The sequence below is a fragment of the Microtus oregoni genome, unplaced genomic scaffold (assembly GCF_018167655.1).
Source record: "Microtus oregoni isolate MIOR12 unplaced genomic scaffold, Mior012 000031F_ref0000149, whole genome shotgun sequence".
NCBI lineage: Eukaryota > Metazoa > Chordata > Mammalia > Rodentia > Cricetidae > Microtus > Microtus oregoni.
This window is the reverse complement of record NW_024543090.1, coordinates 22,786,699-22,811,229: the sequence shown is the minus strand read 5'-3', so window position 1 is coordinate 22,811,229 and position 24,531 is coordinate 22,786,699. Positions and strand designations below refer to the sequence as shown.

General features: G+C 50.9%; 2 protein-coding genes across 3 annotated transcripts; one reads left to right on the top strand and one right to left on the bottom strand.

Moving 5' to 3' along the window:
• Strc (stereocilin) lies at nt 1–16,729 on the top strand. The gene is made up of 30 exons (XM_041679236.1): nt 1–67; nt 1,101–1,886; nt 1,974–1,998; nt 2,807–3,063; nt 3,211–4,205; nt 5,079–5,141; nt 5,235–5,322; nt 5,482–5,677; nt 5,810–5,996; nt 6,117–6,232; nt 6,473–6,605; nt 6,946–7,128; nt 7,352–7,390; nt 7,570–7,737; nt 7,876–7,941; nt 8,400–8,525; nt 8,775–8,833; nt 9,549–9,672; nt 9,777–9,889; nt 11,594–11,729; nt 12,109–12,305; nt 12,451–12,541; nt 12,894–13,050; nt 13,843–14,012; nt 14,566–14,721; nt 15,265–15,407; nt 15,558–15,706; nt 15,807–15,904; nt 16,004–16,151; nt 16,344–16,729. The coding sequence occupies exons 1-30, from the start codon at nt 1–3 to the stop codon at nt 16,430–16,432; spliced, it is 5,325 nt and encodes a 1,774-aa protein (XP_041535170.1). The 3' UTR covers nt 16,433–16,729.
• On the bottom strand, nt 16,656–22,933 carry LOC121465828 (creatine kinase U-type, mitochondrial). Of its 2 annotated transcripts, none has more exons than XM_041679237.1 (10): nt 22,834–22,933; nt 21,702–21,900; nt 20,900–21,098; nt 20,598–20,693; nt 19,881–20,102; nt 19,647–19,732; nt 19,382–19,505; nt 17,550–17,684; nt 17,246–17,371; nt 16,656–16,870 (listed from the first exon to the last, which is right to left on the bottom strand). In XM_041679237.1, exons 2-10 carry the CDS (start codon nt 21,845–21,847, stop codon nt 16,754–16,756), a joined length of 1,251 nt encoding a protein of 416 aa, XP_041535171.1. In that variant the 5' UTR covers nt 21,848–21,900; nt 22,834–22,933; the 3' UTR covers nt 16,656–16,753. The 2 variants fall into 2 exon arrangements, with proteins under 2 accessions (XP_041535171.1, XP_041535172.1); XM_041679238.1 differs by having other exon boundaries at nt 21,702–22,015; nt 22,834–22,925.
• Nucleotides 22,934–24,531: the final 1,598 nt, after the last annotated feature.

The following is a 24,531-nucleotide window of genomic DNA, read 5'->3' as shown; positions in this document are numbered from 1 at the left end:
ATGGCTCCGAGCTGCTGGCCCCTGCTGCCTGCACTGCTGCTGCTGCCTCTGCTGCTCTCACACAAAGGTGAGACATGAAGTAGGCTGGGCATGAAGGAGAATACTCTTTCCCATCTTTTAAAAACTGTGTGTGTGTGTGTGTGAGAGAGAGAGAGAGAGAGAGAGAGAGAGAGAGAGAATGAGCTTTCCCTTCTTTTTAAAACTCTGCATGCACACACACACGAGGAACCATGACACACAGGTAGAGGTAGGAACAACTACTGGGTTTTGAACTCAGATTGCCAAGCTTGGCAAGAGATGCCTTTACCTACCGAACCATCTCACTGGCCTCACCGTTCCCTTTAATAAGGCAAGAGTGTGCAGGCTAGCTGAATATGGTAGCTTGTGCCTGTGAGCCCAGCACTCTGAGGCAAAGGATTGAGAATTGAGTCCAGCCTGGATTATATAGAGAATCGTTGTTTTAAAAAGTCTATAAATAAGCCTAGTAGTGGTGGCGCGCGCCTTTTATCCTAGTACGCGGAAGGCAGAGGCAGGCGGATCTCTGTGAGTTGGAGGCCAGCCTGGTCTACAAGAGCTAGTTCCAGGACAGGCTCCAAAGCTACAGAGAAACTCTGTCTCGAAAAACAAAAGAAAAACACAAACAAAAACAAAAAAGTCTGTAAGTAACAGTGTGGAGGTTACCAGTTAGATAACAGCTAACAGACAAGGAAGAGGGCAGAGATTGGTGCTGCAGGTGGCACTAAGGTTCCGAAAGCAGACCAAGACTCCCCTTAGAGCAGCGGTTCTCAACCCTCCTAACCCACCGATCCTTTAACACGGTTCCTCCTGCTGTGGTGACCCCCAACCGTAAAATTATTTTCATTGTGATTTCATAACTGTAAATTTGCTACTGCATATTATAAATATCTGTGTTTGTGATGGTCTTAGGCCACCCCTGTGAAAGTGTCCTCCTAATCCCAGCGGGGTCATGACCCACAGGGTGAGGAACACTGCTGTAGGCTAGTCAGCTCATTTCACTTATCTTCAGCAGTGCAGAGGGGAAAGGCTTCTTTGGGCTTTAGGCTTTCTCGTTTGGTGACTTCTCATCTCTCTTCTTATAGTGACTTTGGCCCTTGCTGGGCCTCAGTCTTTGGATCCTGCTCTCTCCCTTCTGAAGTCATTCCTCTCCAGTCTGGACCAAGCTCCTCAGCGTTCCCTCAGCCAGGAACGGTTCTCTGCATTCCTGGCCAACGTTTCTTCTTCTTTTGAGCTCGGGAGGATGGGGGAGGGACCAGTGGGAGAGCCCCCACCTCTCCAGCCCCCTGCACTTCGACTCCATGACTTCCTCGTGACACTGAGAGGTAGCCCAGACTGGGAGCCCATGCTAGGGCTTCTGGGAGATGTGCTGGCGCTCCTGGGACAGGAACAGACTCCACGGGACTTTTTGGGGCACCAGTCAGGTGTCCTGGGTGGACTTGTAGAGGTACTATTGGGAGCTTTAGTTCCTGGAGGCGCCCCTGCTCCGACGAGGCCTCCATGCACCCGTGATGGGCCGTCCGACTGTGTCCTGGCTGCTGATTGGCTGCCTTCTCTGATGTTGTTGTTAGAGGGTACACGCTGGCAGGCCCTGGTGCAACTGCAGCCCAGTGTGGACCCAACCAATGCCACGGGTCTGGATGGGAGAGAACCAGCGCCTCACCTTCTACAGGGTCTGTTGGGCTTGCTTACCCCAACAGGAGATCTGGGCTCTGAGGAGGCTCTTTGGGGTGGTCTGCTACGCACAGTGGGGGCCCCCCTCTATGCTGCCTTCCAGGAGGGGCTGCTCCGCGTCACTCACTCTTTGCAAGATGAGGTCTTTTCTATTATGGGACAGCCAGAGCCCGATGCCAATGGGCAGTGTCAGGGAGGTAAGTGCTGCCAGGGTGAGGGCTGGGTTGTAGCAGGGAAAGAAGCTATGACTAGGCTCGTTTTCTTCCTTGCTCTTTCCCTCCTAGGGAACCTTCAACAGCTGCTCTTATGGTAAGTAACAGGAGACCTCCACTTCTGGGGAGCTGGGTCTGAGCAGTCTGTAGGGGGCATGCTGAAGGCTTTAGCCCCCAGAAGTCAGACAGCTACCAGGAGGAGTGTGGATTAGTGGTTTTGGAGTGTGATGCCTGGATTGGTTTCTAACTCACCTTCTTCGTTGTCAAGTGATCTTAGAAGACACATCACTTTTGCTGTGCCTCACTTGCCCCTTTGGGAAACAAAGTAATCACTACTGCAGAGTTATTGTGAGGAATAAAATAAGCCCGCAGTGGAGGCGCACGCCTTTAATCCCGGCACTCGGAGGCAGAGGCAGGCGGGTCTCAGTTCGAAGCCAGCCTGGTCTACAGAGCGAGTTCCAGGATAGCCAGGGCTGTTACACAGAGAACCCTGTCTCAGAAAACTAAAAACAAAATGAGAGAGAGAGAGAGAGAGAGTTGATGAGGTTAGTAAAGATGGGACTGGAGTGGGGCACGCAGACGCCTGGGCACCTCTATTTCAGTGTGACAATGCCAGAGCACAATTGGACATACTCAGTCGTCAGGATGATTTCCTGATATGAGGCCAAACAAGTGTTGTGTTTAAGCTTCCTAAAACCAGATAAAGAAAGCAAGTAGGATAGGACCAAGTGGATAGAGGTAGGCTGTCCCAGGCAGTTTTGTGTCCTTTCCTCTATCCCAGTATTCAAGCCAGGAAAAGCCTATGCTGGCCACACCCCCTAGAGAGCTCTGAGCTAGGTTCAGAATCTTCAACTGGAGGAAATGTGGCCTGATCCCATCCTGCTTGCTCCTCCCTGTGCACCCAGGGGCATGCGGAACAACCTTTCCTGGGATGCCCAAGCGCTGGGCTTTCTCTCTGCAGCACCACCACCACCCCCTGCCCTTCTGCACTGCCTGAGCAGAGGTGTGCCTCTGCCCAGGGCTTCCCAGCCTGCAGCTCACATCAGCCCCCGGCAGCGGCGAGCCATCTCTATAGAGGCCCTCTGCGAGAACCACTCGGGCCCAGAGCCACCCTACAGCATTTCCAACTTCTCTATCTACTTGCTCTGCCAGCACATCAAGCCTCCCACCCCACCGCCCCCTCCTGCCACCTCACCGCCCCCTCCTGCCACCTCACCGCCCCCTCCTGCCACCTCACCACCCCCTCCTGCTACCCCACCGCGCCCTCCTGCCACTTCACCGCCCCCTCCTGTCACCCCACCGCCCCCTTCTGCCACCCCGCAGCCCCGTCCTAGCACGGCTGTCATCTGCCAGACAGCTATATGGTATGCAGTCTCATGGGCACCACGTGCCCAAGGTTGGCTCCAGGCCTGCCATGATCAGTTTCCTGATCAATTTCTGGATATGATCTGCGGTAACCTCTCGTTTTCTTCCCTGTCTGGCCCCAACCGTCGCTTGGTAAAGCAACTCTGTGCTGGTCTGCTCCCACCCCCCACCAGCTGCCCAGAAGGCTTGGTCCCTGTGCCCCTTACCCCGGACATCTTCTGGGGTTGCTTCCTGGAGAATGAGACACTGTGGGCTGAACGGTTGTGTGTGGAGGAGAGTCTGCAGGCTGTGCCCCCCCGGAACCAGGCATGGGTGCAGCATGTATGTCAAGGTCCCACTTTGGATCCTACTGACTTCCCACCTTGCCACGTCGGACCCTGTGGAGAACGCTGCCCGGATGGAGGCAGCTTCCTGCTCATGGTCTGTGCCAATGACACCATGTATGAGGCCTTGGTTCCCTTCTGGGCTTGGCTAGCAGGCCAGTGCAGAATAAGTCGTGGAGGCAATGACACTTGCTTTCTAGAAGGCATGCTGGGCCCCTTGCTGCCTTCCCTGCCACCTCTGGGGCCATCCCCACTCTGTCTGGCTCCTGGTCCCTTTCTGCTTGGCATGTTATCCCAGTTGCCACGCTGCCAGGCCTCTGTGCCAGCCCTCACCCACCCCACACGCCTGCATTATCTCTTGCGCCTACTGACCTTCCTTTTGGGACCAGGGGCTGGGGGTGCTGAGACTCAGGGGATGTTGGGTCAAGCTCTGCTGCTCTCTAGTCTCCCAGACAACTGTTCCTTCTGGGATGCCTTCCGCCCAGAGGGCCGGAGAAGTGTGCTGAGGACAGTCGGGGAGTACCTGCAGCAAGAAGAACCCACCCCACCAGGCTTAGAGCCCACTGTCGGCCTTGGCTCTGGTCTGAGCAAGGTGGAGCTCCTCTCCTGCTTCAGCGTGAGTATAAATGTCCTGGAGCAAGGGAAGGGGCCTCAGGAAGTTTCTCGAATAGAGAAGGAAGGAGTAGTGTCGTACTCCAGTGATGAGAGCACACTGCTGTAGAGCCCGGCTGGCTTGGGCCGCTAACCTCGGCTGGTCATTCTGTCTTCTCATCTATAATCTGAGTGAAAAAGATATTAACTTTTAGGGTAGTTGTGAAGGCTCCGTGGAATGCAACATGCTGCGGGCTTAGCCTAGTGCATGATTCAGAAACATGCGATAAACTCCATTATTCTGTCACACTCGTGATTCTCCCGTGGCCTGCTACAGGAAGTACAGGGTTTTAATCCTCTCCCTAACAAGTGAGAGCCATGGGCTGGAACGTAAGAGTGAAAAAGAAAGACTTAAGGGACCACAAGTTAGAAAACAGGTCAGGTTCATCTGCCACATAAATTACTGTGACCTCAGGCAAGCGATGTTTTCCTGTTGCCGCTTCTTTCCATATGACGAAAGGAGCTATCAGTGTGTTAAATTTCATCATTAGTTTGTTGATTATCTGTTATGTAAAGGCACTTTGTGAAATTTTGTTAGTTCATGTCAGGGCCACTTTTTCAAGCCTTAGACTGAACAAAATGGAATTATTTACAGTGATTGTAGTCTGGTTCAGGCTTACATGTATTTGTGGAGCCAACTATAAGCCTGGCGTAGGAGACCGTACGAGAGAAGATAGGACATGGCCCCAGACTGAATGGGGCCTACCGTCTGAAGAGAGGTGCATACGAACTTCAGAGGAAGGGCGTACAAGCATCCCCACAACTTGAGCTAAAGTCCCTGGGGAAGCTTGAGGAGGAGCAAAAAGACAGTGCTCTTCCTGCATTTCCTTCTCACTAGCCTGTACTGTGGGATCTACTCCAGAGGGAGAAGAGTGTTTGGGTCCTGAAAATTCTAGTGCAGGTAGGTGGAGGGACGCCTGGGTGGCTGAGGGACAGCTGTGGCTTGAGACGTCTGCTCACTGAGGTCAGACCCACCCTAGCCTCCTGTTCCCAGGCCTACCTGCGCATGCCTCCAGAAGATCTTCAGCACCTGGTGCTCTCAGCGGAGATGGAGGCTGCCCAGGGCTTCCTGACACTCATGCGTCGTTCCTGGGCTCAGCTGAAGGTGGGCAGAGGGAAGGGGAGCAGGGAGAAAAGGAATAAAGAGATCAAAGGCCCCCAGACCCTAGTGTTCTGGGGGATTGCTTCAGTGACAAGGGGAACCCTAAAGAGGAGGTGGCGAAGATAGCGGATGCCCGCAGAGGCAGCATCCGTTTCTGTGTTTTCCCAGGTGCCGCCATCTGAGGAGCAGGCCATGGGTCGCCTGACAGCCTTGCTGCTTCAGCGGTACCCACGCCTCACCTCCCAGCTCTTCATCGACTTGTCGCCGCTCATCCCTTTCTTGGCCGTCCCTGACCTGATGCGCTTCCCACCATCGCTCTTGGCCAATGACAGTGTGTAAGCACCACCCCCCCGCCTCTGTCAGAGTCAGGTCAGAGTTCACCTGCAGAGCTCCCCGTCCTGTCCACAGTGACAAGGCTGCAGCGGAGAGGATATAAGAAAAACGCTAGCACCTGTTACTCTCCTTAGCCTGGCTGCCATCCGGGATCACAGTTCAGGAATGAAGCCCGAACAGAAGGAGGCCCTGGCCAAGCGCCTGCTGGCCCCTGAGCTGTTTGGAGAAGTACCTGATTGGCCCCAGGAGCTGCTGTGGGCAGTGCTGCCTTTGCTTCCCTATCTTCCACTGGAGAACTTTCTACAGCTCAGCCCTCATCAGGTAGGAGAATCATCTTTATTCCATCACACCATCCTCCTCAAGATGGAATGGGAGTCAGTAGTATCTCTCCTAGTGGGGTCCCTGTCTCACCATTACCCCATGTCTCCTTCCCCATCTCAGATCCAGGCCCTGGAGGACAGCTGGCCAGTGGCAGGTCTTGGGCCAGGGCATGCCCGACATGTGCTCCGTAGCCTAGTAAACCAGAGCATGGAGGATGGGGAGGAGCAAGTACGCAGGTGCGTGGTGGAATCGACCATAGCCAGCGTGGAAGTGGTAGAGAAGCAGGGAAAGTCCCCTAGGAAGGAAGGGGCGAGAGAGGAGGACATGGCCCTGGCGATCTAGGGGCTCAGAGGGAAACTGATATATTGTGCTCACATTTCCTAGTTTAGCTTACGTGCCTACTCTGTGTACCAAATAGTTCACCCCTGGGTATAGTATCAGTGACCACATGAAGGTCAACTGCATGCCCCCTTCAGGCTTGGGTCCCTAGCCTGTTTCCTGAGTCCTGAAGAGCTGCAGAGTCTGGTGCCCTTGAGTGATCCAATGGGGCCAGTAGAGCAAGGCCTGCTGGAGTGCGCTGCCAATGGGACCCTCCGCCCAGAAGGACGGGTGAGCCCCTTGGTACAAATCGGAAAGACTCCAGATTGCCCCAGGGACTGTATGAGTGACTTGCCCAGTTGCACCAACCGAGGTTAAGCACAGTGATGTGGGTTCCTAATCCCACTCCCTGCCATCTCTGTTGCTTAGCGCCGACTCATTCTTGCCTCTTTTCACCTCTTCCTAGTCCTTCCCAATGACTCCTTTTGTGATCTTGAACCAGGTCCACTCTGGTCTCATCCCTGGTTTCAAGTACTTGCCCAAGCCCTGGTAAATCCAGATGTGAGTTTGGAAGGGCAGTCCTGGATACAGTTGTATTTTCTCCCCAGTCCCAAGCCCTCCTCTCTTCCAGGTGGCATATGAACTTCTGGGAGTATTGCGTTCATCCGGAGGAGCTGTCTTAAGCCCCCGAGAGCTGCGGGTCTGGGCACCTCTCTTTCCCCAGCTGGGCCTCCGCTTCCTGCAGGAGCTCTCAGAGCCCCAGCTTAGAGCCATGCTTCCTGCCCTACAGGGAGCCAGCGTCACACCTGCCCAGGTGGGCTTGTCTTACTCCCTGACGCCCCAGTCATGAGAATCACATGTAGAGATATCATCAACCCTTCCTTTTCCTGGGTAAGCCTCTTTCCCCTTTCTCAGCTCAAGAAGACCCCTCAGAGAGGTTGGTCCATGGGATGGTTGAGAGGGCAGGTCCAGGGACCTGTTTGGGACCTGGCTGATGGGAACTGAGAGCTACCAATTCATTTTCTATCCCATTACAGGCTGTTTTGTTATTTGGAAGGCTCCTCCCTAGGCACGATGTGAGTAGCATCAAGTTCTCCGTATCCCCTAGAGGCTCTGGGCCCTGTTCCCATGACTCTTGCCTCGGCTCTGCCCTCCCTGTCAGTTCCTCTCATACCTGTTGCTCTTACTGTACAGGGTTATTGTCTCCAACATCCTGCCCCTCCCTTCTTCAGACCACTTGTCTCTTGTCCCTTAGCTATCCCTGGAGGAACTCTGCTCCTTGCACCCTCTGCTGCCAGGTCTCAGTCCCCAGACACTCCAGGCCATCCCTAAACGAGTTCTGGTTGGGGCTTGTTCTTGCCTGGGCCCTGAGCTGTCAAGGCTTTCAGCCTGCCAGACCGCTGCACTGCTGCAGACCTTTCGGGTATGAGAACAGGAGAATGAGATAAGCAAAGATGGGTGGGACACAGCGGGTGGGCACCTTCCTTGTGGTCAGAGACCCCACACAATCATGCACGCTTTCATGCACACATGCACACAGGTACCACTCATTCTCATGCAGGTAAAAGATGGTGTTAAAAATATGGGTGCAACAGGTGCTGGCGCAACCGTGTGCATTCCTGGTCAGGTACGTGCGGGACCCCCAGACTGAGCACCTCTCCATCTTGTGGGTGGCTTCATCGGGCTGGTGTTGCCTCACAAACTCCCCCTACAGAAGCTCTGAGAGTTCAGTGACCTCTGTGCCCACCTAGATCTGAACAGCATCCCAGTCTAGATGCAGAACATTATTGCTCCCATTATCCCACACTGTCAAAGCCAGAAGGCCCGAGATCCTCCAGGCCAGCCTCCTGCTTTCAGACAAAAAGAATGAGGCTGAGAAAAGCTCGGGTACTTCCATTCATCAGGTGTTTAACTAGCTCAACACAACCCCAACAGCCTGAGGCGTGAGGGCTCCTAAGTGCTCACTGCTGCAAGGGCAAATGCCATCCTCCCCATCCTGGCTTTGATCCCTTTCTGCCCTTCTCTGAGGGCCAGTGCAGAACCTCCCACCTATCACTGCACTGCTGTACCCATCACTGCCAGCAGCCCAGCCCCACCACTTGGCCAGACTGCCTGCTTCCCCTGCTCCCACTAAAGCTTCTACAGCTGGACACTGCGGCTCTTCTGGCGAACCGAAGGCGCTATCGGCAGCTGCCTTGGTCTGAGCAGCAGGTAACTCTTTCTTCTGCCATGGGAACACCCTCTATGCTTTTTCTACTTCGTTTACTCAGCCCTTGCTCTGATAACTTATCCCGTATCACTGCGCTCTCTCCCTCCCCCTTCCCCCCCTCCCCCAGTAGGACTCTGGGGAAAGGGGACTGGTAGGAATCACAAAGTGAAGAAATAAGGCCTCATGCTCACCTCTGAGGTCCTTAGGACTGTACCTCTGTTGGGAACTGTTCCCTCTTTGTCTGTCTATAGGCACAGTTTCTCTGGAAGAAGATGCAGGTGCCTACCAACCTGACCCTCAGGAATCTGCAGTGAGTAGCTTGGGCTTAGTCAGTTCAATTCAGTTGGTTTTATTATTGTTGTTGTTATTAAGTGCTCACTAAATGGGCTATTATTCCAGCCTAGCCAGCATTTGGGTTTTCTTCCCTCCCCTTGCTTTCCTCCTTCCCTTCCCCGGTGCCACAGATATCCAGTTATTGCTGTGGGACTCAGAAAACTTGGGCTTGTATCACATCCTTGCTACCAAGAGTCAAATCTCTAAATCTAAGCTTCAGATTTTTTCCTCTTATATAATGAGAATTAAAATAAAGTTATTGTGAAAACTGGATGAAATCAAGGCACATACTATCCTTCACATGGTACCTGGCTCAGTAGAAACTCCTAATAGACATTTGCTGTTCCTAATTTAATTCAAGGTGACTTTAGAGCCACTAGAGAAAGAAGTAGTATCACTTTACTTACACCTACAGTAAGAGAAGCAGGGGCTTTGGAATCCGAAGACAGCTCTAGTCTCAACTTCCAGCAGACCGATGTTAAGAATATCCCTTGACCTTTGTAGATCTTTGTTTTCTCGCTGCTAAACAGCGATGATGTTATGGGAAGCCAACGATGTTATCTATGTACAAACATTTCACAAGCTGTAGATGACTATCAATGAGAACAGTCTCTGTGTGGAGAGTGCTGATATTAAGGATCAGGCAGGCTATTACAAGTGTTAAAGAGCATCTTCCCACTCAATGCCTGCAGGGCTCTGGGCAACCTGGCAGGGGGCATGTCCTGTGACTTTCTGCAGCAGATCAGCTCACTGGTTGATTTCCTCGCCGTGGTGCACATGCTCTACCAACTGCCCACCGGTGTTCGAGGGAGCCTGGTGAGAGGGAGGCTTTAGTGGGAAGCGTGGACCCTGGGCTCAGAATCCCAGGCTCCATGCCCAGCTCTGTCTTCACCCTGCCTTCTCTGCTCAATACCTCCCAGCGGGCCTGTATCTGGGCAGAGCTACAGCGGAGGATGACAATGCCAGAGCCAGAGCTGACTCCCCTGGGGCCAGAACTGAATGAGCTCGACACAAAGCTACTCCTGGACTTACCGTAAGTGGCTGCCTGGAGATATGGGGGCCGCAGGATGCTCACCTTTGAGTAGACGCTCCTTCTTGGGAAATACCCAGAAGAGGTAGCCCTACAGTCCCAAACAGGAATCTCTCAAAGATCTTTTACATATCCATCCACTCCCAAGAACGGCCCTGACACAGGCTGGCAATTACGTGTTGTGGTCATCAGGTGAACTTAGGAAAAATCTAGGCTACATTAATGGATGTGTAGATGTGCAGTAACTGAAATGAAGGAGGAAATGATCTTTTTAGTTTGTTTGTTTTTTGTTTTTCAAGACAGAGTTTCTCTGTGTAGCTCTGGCTTTCTTGGAACTCGCTCTGTAGACCAGGCTGGCCTTGAACTCACAAAGATCTGCCTGTCTCTGCCTCCCACGTGCTGGGATTAAGGGTGTGCCCCACCACTGCCTGGAAATGGTCTATTTATGCCCTAGAGGATTGTAATCTGATTAGCACACTGTGTTTTCAGTGTGTTCAGAGGAGTGAATGGGGGCAGGGGATGAAGGGTCTTAAAAAGCCTCCAAGATCCTGAGAAGCTATCAAATAGAGATGTATAGGTTTATTTGTGAGTGGTTCCACGGGGGCAAGACTAGGATTAACAAGATAAAAGTTTAGAGTTTTTTGCACAATGTAATACAATTGAAGTAGTGAGCTCCTGATCAGTTTGTGCTATCCAAACCTAAGCTTATGGTCGGAATGTTAGAAAGGGGATTCGAGTATGAACTGGGGGAGAGAAGGCTAGTGAGAGGCTCCCCCATCCCTGAGATTCTGGTTTATGAGTATCTTTTTAAAAGGGTCTCACTGGCCTGGAACTCATTGTGTAGACCAGGCTGGCCTGGAACTCCTAGAGATCCACTTGCCTCTGGCTTAAAGGCATGTGGCACCAGACTCAACCTTTTTTTTTTAGATCTTTAATAATTTATTATTTTATTTTATGTGTATGGTTATTTTGCTGCATATATTTCTACACACCAAGTACATCCTGCTACCTACAGAGACCAGAAGACAGTGTCGGGTCTCCTGGAATAGGAGTTCTAGATGATTCTGAGCTGGGAATCAAACCCTGATCCTCTGGAAGAGCAGTCAGTGTTCTTAGCCACTGAGCCATCTCTCCGGTCTCTAGTTCATGAGTACCTTTCTCATTTTCCCAGCCCCTTGCCATCTGAGCTGCAAGTAAGAGGCGGGAAAGGCTGGAGTTAAAGACTTCCTGAAGATGTGAGGATGGCGAAAGTAGCTAATTGCCCATACATGTTTGCAAGATTTCTTGTAGATTTTGGTTCTCATACACTTGGCCTTTTTCTATATAGAGAGCACAGGTACCACTTCTGATTTCTGTTTTATTCCTTTTAAAGGCCATTTAAATGTATGTAACTATGTACAGGTAGAAGATCTTGGACCATGAGTCAGAAAACCGGAGTTCCTGGAATGCTAAGAGATTTGAACAGTGTTTAATACCTGGGGCTTTTGAGTTCGTCAGATCAGGTGGGATTGTTTCAACAGCTAGTTAGAGATAACCACCACCCTTGAGCTCTTCCTTCCCGAGCCTGGTGGGAACCCGCTCAGGACTGCTGAACGTCAGCGTAGAGTCACAGTTGAGATCTGATTTTAGGAACTTGGGGCTTGTCGATCCCTCCTCAGCTCAGCTCCCTTCCACTTGAGTGTCATCACTGTCGAATTTCAATAATAGGATCCAGCTGATGGACAGATTGTCCGGTGATTCCATTATGTTGGTGGTCGAGTTGGTCCAAGGTGCCCCGGAGCAGCTGCTGGCCCTGACCCCACTCCACAGGGCAGCCTTGGCAGAGCGGGCCCTAAATGTCCTGGTAAGAGCTCACCCCTTCAGACTCAGATCTGCTGTGCCCCTCTTCAGAGCTCTTTCACTCCTAGGCCCAAGCCCTAGACTGCTAACCTACCCACTGGCCTTGGCTTCTAGATCTGCCTCTTGAGTTTTTGATCAACTTCCTTCATGTTTCGTGCTCGTGTTCCTTGGAGTCTAAGAAATCCTTTGAATTCTGCCTCTTGGTCTTTCTCTCTGCTTCTGGCTGAGCTCACTCGGGTTTGTAAAGCAGTGAATAAGAGCCTTCATGGCTGCTGAGTTGCACATAGGAGGGGAGGGGGGGCGTCAAGGGATTTGGTGCCCTGTTCAAAGTGTCTGATGCTGTGGGTCCGGTGCATTGTCCAAGGCGTGATGCCTCTCTCCAGGCTCCAAAGGAGACCCCGATCTCAGAAGAAGTGCTGGATACACTGGGCCCCTTGGTTGGATTCCTGGGAATAGAGAGCACACGACGGATCCCTTTACCAATTCTACTGTCCCAGCTCAGTCAGCTGCAGGGCTTCTGCCTAGGAGAGACATTTACCACAGAACTGGGAAGGTTGCTGTTGCAGGAGCCTGTTCTTGGGTATGGCCCTTTGGTAGCATCCTATACCCAGGCCCTTGACCATCAGCCAGGGTGGCATCCCATCCCATATGCTTGAAGGTACCCTGAGTCCCCAATCTTTTCTCCCAGTTCACTCAGCTCCATGTTGTCCCATCTGTCCCCCCAGAAAGCCAGAGTTGTGGAGCCGGGACGAAGTAGAGCAAGCTGGACGCCTCGTATTCACCCTGTCTCCTGAGGCTATTTCTTTGATCCCCAGGGTGAGGTGAAGGAACAAGGAGACTGAGGGGTGGCTCTCGAGACCTAGGTCATAGAGGACAAAGGAAGGGCAGTCTGTGCCTGGGGAGGGAGGCTGCTGAACAAAGGCAGGACTTGTTTATAGCTTTTGTTTTCCATTTTGTTTGTTTGGGTTTTTTTGCTTGTTTGTTTGGTTTTCTGAGACAGTCAGGCAGGCCTGAACTCAGTCTGTAGCCCAGGTGGGCTTAAAATTCCTGGCATACCTGCTTCAGCACCTCCAGTCCTGAGCCCCAAGCCCTGCTGCAAGATCTTGAAACTATAGCTCCTGGCCCTGACTGCCAGATTGCCTTTCCTTCCCCCTACTCTCTCTTGCAGGAGGCTTTGGGCCCAGAGACCCTGGAGCGGCTTCTGGAAAAGCAGCAGAGCTGGGAGCAGAGCAGAGTGGGTCATCTGTGTGGGGGACCCCAGCTTACCCACAAGAAAGCAGCTCTAGTAGCTGGACTTGTGCAGCCGGCTGCCGAGGGTCTCCAAGGTGAAGCTCCCAAGTCCTCCAGCAGGGCGTGTGGGAGAAGGCGGCAAGGCAAACAATGCAACTGGAAGCCTGGATGGGTGACTGTGGGTGGCTGAGCTTCGGCTGCCATGTACAAGGCCCTGGGTTCCCTCACGGACACCGCAGTGGGGTGGGAGGCTGGGTTCTAGGTGTGCTGGACCTTCCGAGCTGTTTTCCTGCTCCCTGAGTTTTGATCATCAGTAAAGCACAAGGGTTAGAAGATGATATTCAAGGTCTCTTCTAGTTGTCAGGGTCTATAATCCTGGGAGTTTATAACCCATTAAATGTTTAAAGTCGGGTGTGGTGGTATACACACCTGTTACCCAAACCCTTGGGAGTGGAGTCAGGATGATCAGGAATTCAAGGTCAGCCTTAACTACGTAGCAGATTTTAAGACCAACCTGGGCTACAGGAGACACTGTCTCAAAACAAAACAATTTTTCTTGTTCCCTCTGACCGGCAAAGTGTGGCGCTGTCTGTTGGGAAATCCCTAGACAGAAGGAGACATCATGAGGCTAGAGACCTGGGTTCTAATTCAGCTCTCATTAAACACCTGAGCAATCTCCCCTGTCTTCCACTTAACAAAGGATGGCCTCGTGATAGCCAGTCGCTTCTGTTCAAATGCCCCTTGAGCCCTGTATTTCTCACTGTCATCGTTCCCTAACCCACGCTGCCCACACTGCTCTGTCCTCCAAAGGCTAAACAATCTGCAGGTATCACTGGAGGCATCATTTAGTATTAGACTGACCCTTGGTCTCTGCCTTCTGCCTTCAGAACCCGTACCAAGCTGTGCAGACATACGGGGCACCTTCCCAGCAGCCTGGTCTGCCACACAGATCGCAGAGATGGAACTCGCAGACTTTGAGGACTGTCTGTCACTGTTTGCTGGAGATCCAGGACTTGGTCCCGAGGAACTGCAGGCAGCCATGGGCAAGGCCAAGCAGGTTAGGGAAGGAGAGGCTAATAGGGCCAGAGGGATTAAAAACATGAGGAAGTTGAGTGTGATATGAGACAAAAGGGGGTGAAGACTCGGGTAAGAGGTGGGGAAGCAGTAGGTGAAAGCGAGAGGTTTGGATTCTAAGTGGAAGGTCAGGGGGTCAATACTGAAGAAAGAGTAGTACAATATAGATAGAGGGCCTAACTGAATGTCTATCAAAAGTGCCCAAGGAGCAGGTTCTTAAAAGGCAATTGCTGGGTCCCATGCTGGACTAAGAATCTCAGGAGTTTGGATCTGGGATCTGCACTTTAGCAGGTACCTCAAGGGGTCTTGTACGTATAGAGTTTAGAATTCGTGGCCTAGAGCTTGTTCTCAACTAGAATGGAGAATCCAGCCTTTCAGTAACCCCTAAACTAGAGAAACTCTCATTTCTCTGTTGTGGAAACTGAGAACAAGATGAGTGTGATCGGACCGGTGTCCCGCAGCTAAAGTCCAAGATCCTGTGTTTGACTCCCAGTCCGGTGCTTTTTCTACTCACATCGCCCCTGTCTTCCTCCTAGTTGTGGGGCACTCCTCGGGGATTCCGTCCTGAGCAGATCTTGCAGCTGGGCCAGCTCCTGAGAGGTCTGGGAGAGCGGGAACTGCAAGAGCTTACGCTGGTGGACTGGGGTGTGCTCAGCAGTCTGGGGCAAATAGATGGCTGGAGCTCTGTCCAGGTAACACCTTCTTCGCCTTGCCCCAGACATCCATCCTGTAGACCTAGTCCTCTAAGTTAGCAAAAGCCCAAGGGATTTTCTCCTGAGATACTTTCAGACCATTCTTTCTATCTTTTCTTGATTTCGGTTGTTTTGTTTTTTGTAGACAGGGTCTTCTTATGTAGCCCACCCTGGTCTTGACCCTCTTCCAGAGCTGAGGATAGCCTTGAGCTTCTGATCCTCCTGCCTCTGTCTCCCAGATTCTGGGATTGCAAGTGTGTCACCACATTCAGCTTTCTCTTTCTTAATGCTCTATATTAGTGACTTTAGGAGCTCTGTGATTTGTTCTCTGAGGTCCTGGATACATTGTATCCGTTAGCCCCTTTCTCCTCTTAGTATCTTTGTGAGGGAGGGCAAGAATGTTACCTTGATTTTCCTTCACTGCTATAGGATCTTCTGATGGTTAGAACAAGTCAATATAGTCCAGGAGCCCTTCCACTCCCTTCGTCATTTTCCCATCCATTAATTCCCCATGATTTATCTCTTTATCTTGTGCCCTACCAGCTCCGTGCCGTGGTCTCCAGTTTCCTGCGGCAGAGTGGTCGGCGTGTGAGCCACCTGGACTTCATTTATCTGACAGCGCTGGGCCACACACTCTGCGGCCTGCGGCCAGAGGAGTTACAGCACATCAGCAGCTGGGAGTTTAGGTTACCTATGGAAGGTCTGGGGTGGCCGTGCTGTGGTGGAGATGGGCTCACAAATGGGTGGGCCCGTGAAGGAAGGAAGTCCCTTTGAATTCATCTCTTCCTCCATCATCGAAGCTGAATTCTCCTCCCTTTCTTCTGACTGTTCCACAGCCAAGCAGCTCTCTTCCTGGGCAACCTGCATCTCCCATGCTCTGAGGAACAGCTAGAAGTTCTTGCCTATCTCCTTGTGCTGCCTGGCGGCTTTGGCCCAGTCAGTAACTGGGGACCTGAGATCTTCACTGAAATTGGCACAATAGCAGGTGGGGAAGCTGGGCCACTGATTGTCACGAGTGGCCAGGGTTTCGTTACTACATCGTGGGTGGATTGTGATAGTGAGATGTGTTCTGCTTCCTTCACCAGCTGGCATCCCGGACCTGGCTCTTTCAGCATTACTGCGGGACCAGATCCAGGGCCTGACTCCTCTTGCCATTTCTGTCATCCCTGCTCCCAAGTTTGCAGTAAGTTTTGGTGGACTGGGACCTAGAGTTCTCAGAGGGAGAGTTGGGTCCCAACGGGGTTCCATGGATGTACTGACTCCTGTCCTTGCCTCTGTCTAGGTGGTATTCAACCCCACCCAGCTGTCTAGTCTCACTAGTGTCCAGGCTGTAGCTGTCACACCTGAGCAAATGGCCTATCTGAGTCCTGAACAGCGACAAGCAATTGCATGGGCCCAGCACGAAGGGAAGGAGATCCTGGAACAATGGGGTAAGTGACCGACTGCCCAGTGTGAGAAGCTGTCATCTGACCCAAAGTCCAAGTCCTAACTTGTCTGGCCCTCTGCCCACATAAGACAGTCTCTGGAGTAGAGGGCTCTATACACAGAGAGCTCGTTCTGCAGCATCAAAGGCTCCTGGGGAACAGACCGTGATATTCTTCCCATTCCTTGTCTCGTTACAGGTCGAAGCTCAGCCTGGGGCCTCTATGACTGGTTCCAATCCTCCTGGGCCCTGGCACTGACCCTCAGCTTTGTTGGCTTCCTGTTATGATACTGTTCCTTCAGTTGAGGGAGAAAGCTTGCACCATACTGAACATATTGTGAATGGCAGTGTGTTCTAATTCTTCTCAGGAGGGACGTGGGTGATGCGCTCCACTGCCCAACTGAGAAGCAGTGCTCCGGCATATGTGGCTCCTGCCAACATGAATGGCCCCACTCTTTGTTTTCACTTCCTGCTTCCTCCTCACCACCCCAACAGAAAGAACACAGACAGCTGGGACATAATATGGAATCTTTACTAGGACAGGGAGTGAGGGGCAAGTAGAACAGGCCACCATTAAATATGCTTATTTTGTTTGCTGGGGATGGGGAGTTAATGTTTGCCATGGACAAGAGGTGCGGGGATCCGAATATCCTGTCCTCTCTCCAGACGCCGTTCACAGTCAATCAAATAGTTCACTCCGTCGATGACCAGCTGCACCAGCTCCACCTGCAGGACACTCTTCCTTGATCTCTATGTCCCGTAATCTATGTGAGCTTCTTTGTCTCTTCTTTTTATTTATTTACAGACAGGATCTCGCTATGTAACCCTGGCTGGCCTGGAACTTGCTGTGGAGACCAGGCTGGCCTGGGATTCTCAGGCGATCTCCCTGCCTCTGCTGGTCTTAAAAGCCTGAGCCACCTTGCCTGGCCTGAGTTTCTTTCTTAGTTTCTTTCTTTCTCTTTCTGATCTTGTATCTCTGAAAACGCATTTTTTTCTCTCCCCTCCCCCACTCAACCTGGACTTTATTTCAGATTTTATTACATTCCTAAGGCTCACTCACTGTCTCATCGCAATTCCTCAACCTAATTCATAAGACCTCACCTCTGACTTGCCAAGTCGGTCCAGATTAGAGATGTCAAAGACACTGCCTGTGGCAGCAGTATCCACGCCTCCTGTTCCGCGCTTTTGGAGTCTTAAGTTCTCCAAGATCTTTGGGAAACGGTTATCCTATAGGCAAGATAGAAATCACGGGCAGGTCAATAGAGGCAGGGGCTGTTCCTACCTTGCCCTTGTCCTTTAGCCATGATATGATATGATATAACTGGCTCCTTCCAGAGTGCCTCCTCCCTCCTCATCAAACCCCACTTCTCACCTACACCCCTCTCTAACCCCACATTTCCTTTACTTTGCTTAGCAGGGGCAGTTTGATGTGCACTCCTGCCCGAAGTCCAGTGCCCAGGTTAGATGGACAGGTCAGGATGTATCCCAAACGTTCATTCCACATGAACTCCCAGCCTCGTTCCTGGATCAGCCTCTCCACCTGTGCCAACAGAGGTTCTGTTGTGAGAAAATCAGGGACAGACATACCCCTCTTAGTTAGCCCTACAAACACTCTAGAAATATGTCTCCAACAAGAAGCTCGAGGATGGATGAATGACATGCTCTTTGTTGTTAAAAATCATTGTCATCACACATGAAAGGTAACTTTGATATTGCATTATATGCATACTGGTAAGATTGTGGATGAATAGATTGTGGAAGAAACTTGAGGGAACAATGAATACATTAAGGGTGACCTATGAAATGAACGAAAGTGGTAGACAGAACAGAAATGGCTGATTGTTTCACGAGTTCTTCTTACATCAATTATCTCTTTAACAAAGAGCAGAGGGTCCCTTCGGACAGAAAGGGGATGATAAGAGAGGCAGGAGAGCCTACTCTTAGCTGGAGAAGGAGCACGTATAATAGAGAAACAAGAAAGTAGAACAAACGCCTTTAATCCCAGCACTTGGGAGGCAGAGGCAGGCGGATCTCTGTGAGTTCGAGACCAGCCTGGTCTACAAGAGCTAGTTCTAGGACAGGCTCCAAAACCACAGAGAAACCCTGTCTAGAAAAACCAAAAAAAAAAAAGAAAAAAAAAAGAAAAAAAGAAAAGAAAAAAGAAAAAAAAGTAGAACAAAGAAGCCAGATCCAGAGGTACATGTGTGAAAATGACGGGGTACAAGAGGGGTCCCTGTTTTTCTTGACCAGCCTAACCACCATTAGAATTGAAGGGACTGGGGTCTTCCGGGATAGATACAAAGACCACTACCCAGGGATAAGTAAAGATGACACCCTATAGCTCAGAAGGAATCATAAGCCTGAAGCTAAACATGCTGAAGCTAACACTTATTGCAGGACAATTATTTTGCCTGCATTATGTCATTTCATTCTCACAACCTAAAATATAAGCAATCTTATTATCTCAACTTTATAGATGAGGAAACTGAGTCATATAATTAAAGAGTATTTCTCTACCCACTCATAAAACATTATCCATCCCTTGCCAAAAATAGTATAAGCTTCCCAGCTAGAATCTAAAAGGGAAGCTCTCTTTCTTTACAAGTCCAAAAATAGAACTGTAGATACAAGAATATATGAGGATTAGATCTATGGCAGCTTCTAACACAGAAATATAGAGACCCAACCCATATAAGACATAAACTCACCTCTCATCTAGAACCATACATTGTAGAACAGAAGCCATTTCAGCCTCCACTTTCCCTAGTCTCTCTCCCCTTCTCAGCTCAAAGCCGAGCTACAATGATAGACAGAATCCAGAGTCGAGGCCCACCTTGGCTCAGAACTGCGTGATGTGTCATAAACATACCAATCTCTCACCCGCTACATCAACCCAGGCTCAAATGTTCTCCTTAGCTGCACATCCTACCTCACACCACCCGCCCCAGCACCGGTTTGTCATATCATTGGTTCCTTCTTTGCATGACTTGGCAAAGATTATGCTTTATTTCCTTCCTTAGGTGACTGACATTCTTCCTATTTCAAGAGTATTATCCGCCCTGGTTTTCAAGGATGGCCCTATTTGTAACTATTGTCCTCCCGTGGTTAATGATCAACCTTTTCTACTATCAGAAATATCCTGGGTTGGTTGACAAATGATATAGCTAATCTGCCTATGCTGCTGTTGGGTTTTTCTCATTTCCTCCCACTTAGCTCCCTTGCACACCCTTCTCCAACCTCTTTGAGGCCCCGGCAGAATCTTTCAAACACTCTCTTCATGTTGCCTCCTTTCTCCATAGAGATGACCCGTGTGTGGTCCTCCTCGTTCACCCAGATCAAGAAACTCTTCTCATTGTTGTGCCTGGGGGCAGGAGGTAAAGGGATCAAGACAAGAACTGGGGGACAAGTATGTGTGTGTGTGTTTGCGCACACACGCGTGTGCACACATGTGTGTGTATCTCACATACACAAGAGAAACAAAAAAGGTGGATCTGCCTCATACCAGATTCCCCGGGCATCTGGCCAGTCTCGAGCCATTCCTGCTGCGGTCAACAATGGGGACACAGGCTTATCAAACAGAAAATGGTCCTGAGGAGAATAAAGGGATTAGACTTAAGAATTATCACAGTATTGTCTGGGCCTCTCAAAATCCGTCTATTTTATCTGGCCCAGCCTCCCCTCTGACCCTTTCCCAGCAACTGCTCCCATAACCCAGTTCCCTCTCAGGGCCCCTCACGTCTATAAGCTGTTGCTGCTCAGCCTCCGTCATCTCACTGAGCCGATAGTATCGTCCAGCCAGGTCACCCTTCAGGCCGCTCAGTGCGTCCACCACCACACGTTCTACCTCTCGTCGCTCTGCCCGCGTGCAGGCTGGAGGCAGACTGAGTCCCCTGATGCTTCGGCCAGTTCTGACTCTTGAGGACAATACATACCTCTCGTCAAAGTAGCCGGAACGGATCTGAGGAGTCAGAGAAACAGAGAAGTCACAGTCACACAACAGGTGGAAGCTCTTAGGGACTATAATGCATGCACTGAAAGGGAGGACACACTGGACAGGCAACTGAAGAGGACATTGTGACCATTTCTCCAAACTTCCCACTTTGGTTACAGCCTTTTTTGGGGGGGGGGTCTCTCCTGAGCCTCCCGAGGACTGAGATTACAGGTGTGAGCCACCACACCCAGCCAAGGCATCGTCACTTTTTAAAGAATATTCTTTCACAATTTCATACACGAAGTGTACTTTGATCATATTCTCCCCAACCCCATTATCCTGACACAGTCCCTCTTATCCGCTGTCTTCATATCTGCTAGTCTCCAAGATAGCTACTTCTTTCTCTTATCACTATTGAAAGCTTAGCAGTATAACCGTGAGTCAGGAAGCATGGTGTAACGATTAGCGATACAGAACACTGTGCACAGGCCACACAAATCGCAGGTGTCAGAGTTGGCTCACTTTACTGGCATCAAGGTCAGTGGTGTGCTTCATTGTTCGGGGGTCATATCCGTTGTGTCTCTCCTGGATCACAGGGTCAAAGAGTTCAGCAAATACCTGGTAGGGAGTGAAGAGGGAGAGGTGGTTATAAAGAGGAACTCCTTCCTGGGATTCAACTGTAGATCGATTTCACTGGGTCAGAAATGTGAGTACAGACAGTCCAGAGTCTTCAGGGAACAGACACGAGGGATCTCCAGGGGGAAGGAACTGGGATTTCCGGGAAGGTGGCTTGGGTCACCAGGGAGATTCTGGGGGCCCCCTACCTCGTAGGACTCCTCATCTCCAGCCACCATGCCCACAGTCTTGATGAAGGGGTGGCCAGGGTTGTCCACGCCAGTCTGGATGCACTGATCTAGAGTCCAACCAGTGGGTGTGGTCTTGTCGCAGAGCCGTGCATAGACTGCTGGGGTCAGGTGACTGGCCATGCAGTTGTTGTGCTTTCGGAGGTCTGGGTACTCAGCGCTGGGAAGGGGGTACCCAGTAACCATGGAGGGAGGGCACAGGAGACTAGACCTACTGGTGTCAGCTGGGAGCTGTCCAGTGAGCCCTGTCTGGCTTTGCTCCTTGGAAGGAGGGGGAATTAGAGGTAGGCTAAATATTGACAATCGTTTTTGGGGATTTCCAGGGTCTTTTTTTCCCTCCCTAATAGTTCTAGATGTCTGTGGCTGCCTCAATTCCCCCAGACCTACACAGTTTTCTAGTGAGCACAGCATTAGGGGTGGGGGAGGGGAAAGACTCGGGAGAATTAAGGAGAACAAGGAGAATAGGTCGAGATGGGGAAAAGGTAGTTTTTAGTCATGCAATAAGGGATTTGGTTAGTGGGTGAACCTAGACTTTGCAGGCCAAAGCTGGCTTGGAGGCAGGGACATCGGGTGACAGGTTCTTACACATGTTCTTGCCTTACGAATTTGGCCCTACTCCTCCTATACGGCTGGGGTCTCCAAACTGTACAGAAATCCATCTTCAGGGGCCTTGTCTATTGCTCAAGACATCCTTTCTAGCCCTTCGGTTCCCATCACCACCACCACCCCCAGCCCCCACCTCGTGCGTCTCAGGCACTGATACCTTGGGGGATACAGTCTCCGTTCACTGGCGGCTCGTACAGATTCCGGGCGGAGCAGAATCCCAGCGGCGAGAGACCCAGCTCCAGCCAAAGCCAGAAGTCTAAGTCCGGGGCGGGCAGACAGCAGACGGGAGAAGGGACCAGCCATGGTTTAGGGATGCGGCTACTGGATTCGGAGCAGGATCTGGAGCAAGTTTGGAACTAGGAGGGAGGATGCAACCGAGTAGAGAGAGAGCCTGAGCTGGGTCCGAGGCTGAAGCCAAAATAGGGGTCACGATGAAGGCTGAAGCTAAAGTGGCAGCCGGTGCCAACCAGGCTGCAGGAGAAGCGCAGAGAGAAAGCGACCAGCCAGAGCAGAGGGAGGCCCCAGCCGCAGTCTCCAGGGGTGGGGCTCACTCAGGCTCCGCCTTCCCGCCTGCCACTGCGCTAGGTGTGCGGGGGTGGGGTCGGGTAGCACCAGCCAGGTAATTAGGGAGGCCGGAGACTCACTCGGTGAGGTTGGGGACGTAGGGCCCACCAAGAATGAGGGCAGTCAGATTTCAGCACCAAGTGGAGGACAGCACCACGGGGTTGCCGAATTTGAAACCCCCTTCTCCCGTGCACCCTCTGTGTAATCCGAAACCCAATCTTGCCTATTTTGTGGGTATTGGGGGGGGGGGGAGGGGGATGACATTGACCAGTCTCTTCTCTGAATTCGATCTGTACGCAATCTCTCCATTTTTCCCAGGAGAGGCAGCCACAGGAAAACCACAAAATAAACAGATAGAAGAGGAAGACTGAGAGAGCGGAGCCTGCCTCAAGGTCACCTTTTCCTAGGAACCAGGAAGAGGAAGGGGAACTCCCTGCTACACCCTTACCGTACTTTCCTAACAAGCAGAGAAAGGCTTACTTGAGTAGAATCAGGAACCTATTAGCTTTATTCCATCTGTGATGTCTCCCCTCATCCACACTGCCCCCAAATCTTCAGCTTGGCTATCTCCTGCCTCCATTTCTCATGGGGCCCTACCTTTTTTTTTTTTATGTCCTCCCCTACTCTCCCCTACTTCACCTTTGATCTTTTTTTCTTCCTTGATTCTAGGCTCAAACCTGTCTGCTGTTCACAGGACTCTGGAGTCCTGTCTGAAGCTTGCCTACCTGTTGATTGCTCTGGGCGTGGGGCTGGGGCTGGGCAGGGAATGGTGAGTTTCTTCTTCCTTCTCTCCCTCCTCTGCAGCTGGCAGATCCTGAACTGGAGGGGAATATAAAGAGAGAAGGAGGAGGGTGTGGTGAGATGATTGGGTGTGGAATGGAACAGGCAGGCACAGGTCTCCTGAACCACTAGGATTTCCTCTCTTGGCTTTCAACACAGTTTAATCTGGAGAGAAAAGGTTGGTGGCATCCAAGGGCAGAAGGTCATCAAGAAATCTGTGCCTTTTTCCTGGTCCCCTCTCCTGTGAAGTGCATGTTCAGACTCAAAAGGATTGTTTCCACACTAGACGTGGGACTAGGTGCAACTTGACTTTTATTATATCAGGAAGGGGAATAAAATCCGGAGCTGAGATAGGGACCCAAGCCTTGGTGTGGAGGGCCAGCCAAGGCAGAGCAGACATATTGGCATTAGTATATCTTCCTTAAGCTTTCTGATGTTCCAAAAGACAGTAAGATATTTGGGAATCTTTTTTTCTTTTTCTTTTCTTTTTCTTTTGTTTTTTTCTGAGATAGGGTTTCGCTGTAGCTATCAAGCCTGTCCTTGACCTAGCTCTGTAGAGCAGACTGGCCTCTAACTCACAGAGATCCTCCTGCCTCTGCCTCCCAAGTGCTGGGATTAAAGTTGTGCGCCACCACCGCCCTGCTTGATATTTGGAAATCTTATAAATCTTTGGAAAAAAGAATTGAAAGACCTGGATAAATCCAGACCCTCCTAGCAAGAAAAAATAGAGTCAAAAATCTAAGCTGGGAGAAAAGAATCAGAAATCTAGGATTAGCTGCTTCAGTTTCAGGAACTAGCTGAAGATAAAGTTAGATTGTAATCTTGAGTATAATCTTGAGAAACAGGGAGTTGCCCCCTTGTGATCATCACTGGCACTCAGAATTTTCTGTGATACCCTCCCTACCCCTTTCAGATTACTGGGCTGTGGTTTCTTCCTTAAAAAACCCCCACTCCCAGTTACTTGGGGTCGAACTCCTCCCCTGCATGGGTTTATGAGTCTCAGCCCCAGTGCCCTGGTTCCCATCTTGTCGATTAAACCTCGTATGATTGCATCAAGGACGGTCTCTAGTGAGTTACGGGGGGGGGGCGGAGGGGGGGCGTGTTATCCCGAGACTTGAGTGAGAGTCTCCCCACACCGGGGGTCTTTCAGAATTACCCTTCACAGTCCCCACTGGCCCCACAAATACACATTTCCTTATTACCCTCAAGGTCCCCCCCCACCATGTCTCCTTTTGACTTTGATTATTTATGGGTATCCTTAGAAGCGAAACACTTCTTTTTGGGGGCTCCATTCCTTGAACCACTTCTCTTGATAAAATACAATTTTCAGAGAATAGTTTGGAATCTAGTGTTGGGGCTTGCTCACTTTTGGAGAGTCAAAAAATGTTACCTCTGCCGTGGGTGCTCATTATCTAGGTAGAGGGGCAGGTATGAGTAAGTAAATATAATTACTTGGACGGTGTGTATTTACCCAGATAAAAGAAGGAGGTAATCTTCCAGAGCGATGGGGCTGTTATTTGGCTGAGAAAGTGTTGGAAGTGGGGGAGAATACGTTGTCAGGGGTGGGAAGAGAGACTAGCAGAAGTGGAACAAAGACAGCTAGAGTAGACAGCAAGTTATTCAAGTTCGGAAAATGCCTTCCT

Excerpts from the sequence above, each read along its gene's own strand:
- Strc (XM_041679236.1), top strand. The coding sequence starts at position 1 with ATGGCTCCGAGCTGCTGGCCCCTGCTGCCTGCACTGCTGCTGCTGCCT. Across the intron at positions 6,233-6,472 it reads GGGGAGGAGCAAGTACGCAG|GCTTGGGTCCCTAGCCTGTT; the intron begins GTGCGTGGTGGA and ends TGCCCCCTTCAG. Across the intron at positions 7,391-7,569 it reads GGCTCCTCCCTAGGCACGAT|CTATCCCTGGAGGAACTCTG; the intron begins GTGAGTAGCATC and ends CTTGTCCCTTAG.
- LOC121465828 (XM_041679237.1), bottom strand. The coding sequence starts at position 21,847 with ATGGCTGGTCCCTTCTCCCGTCTGCTGTCTGCCCGCCCCGGACTTAGA. Across the intron at positions 20,694-20,899 it reads GAGATGAGGAGTCCTACGAG|GTATTTGCTGAACTCTTTGA; the intron begins GTAGGGGGCCCC and ends ACTCCCTACCAG. Across the intron at positions 20,103-20,597 it reads CTGACCTTGATGCCAGTAAA|ATCCGTTCCGGCTACTTTGA; the intron begins GTGAGCCAACTC and ends CTGACTCCTCAG.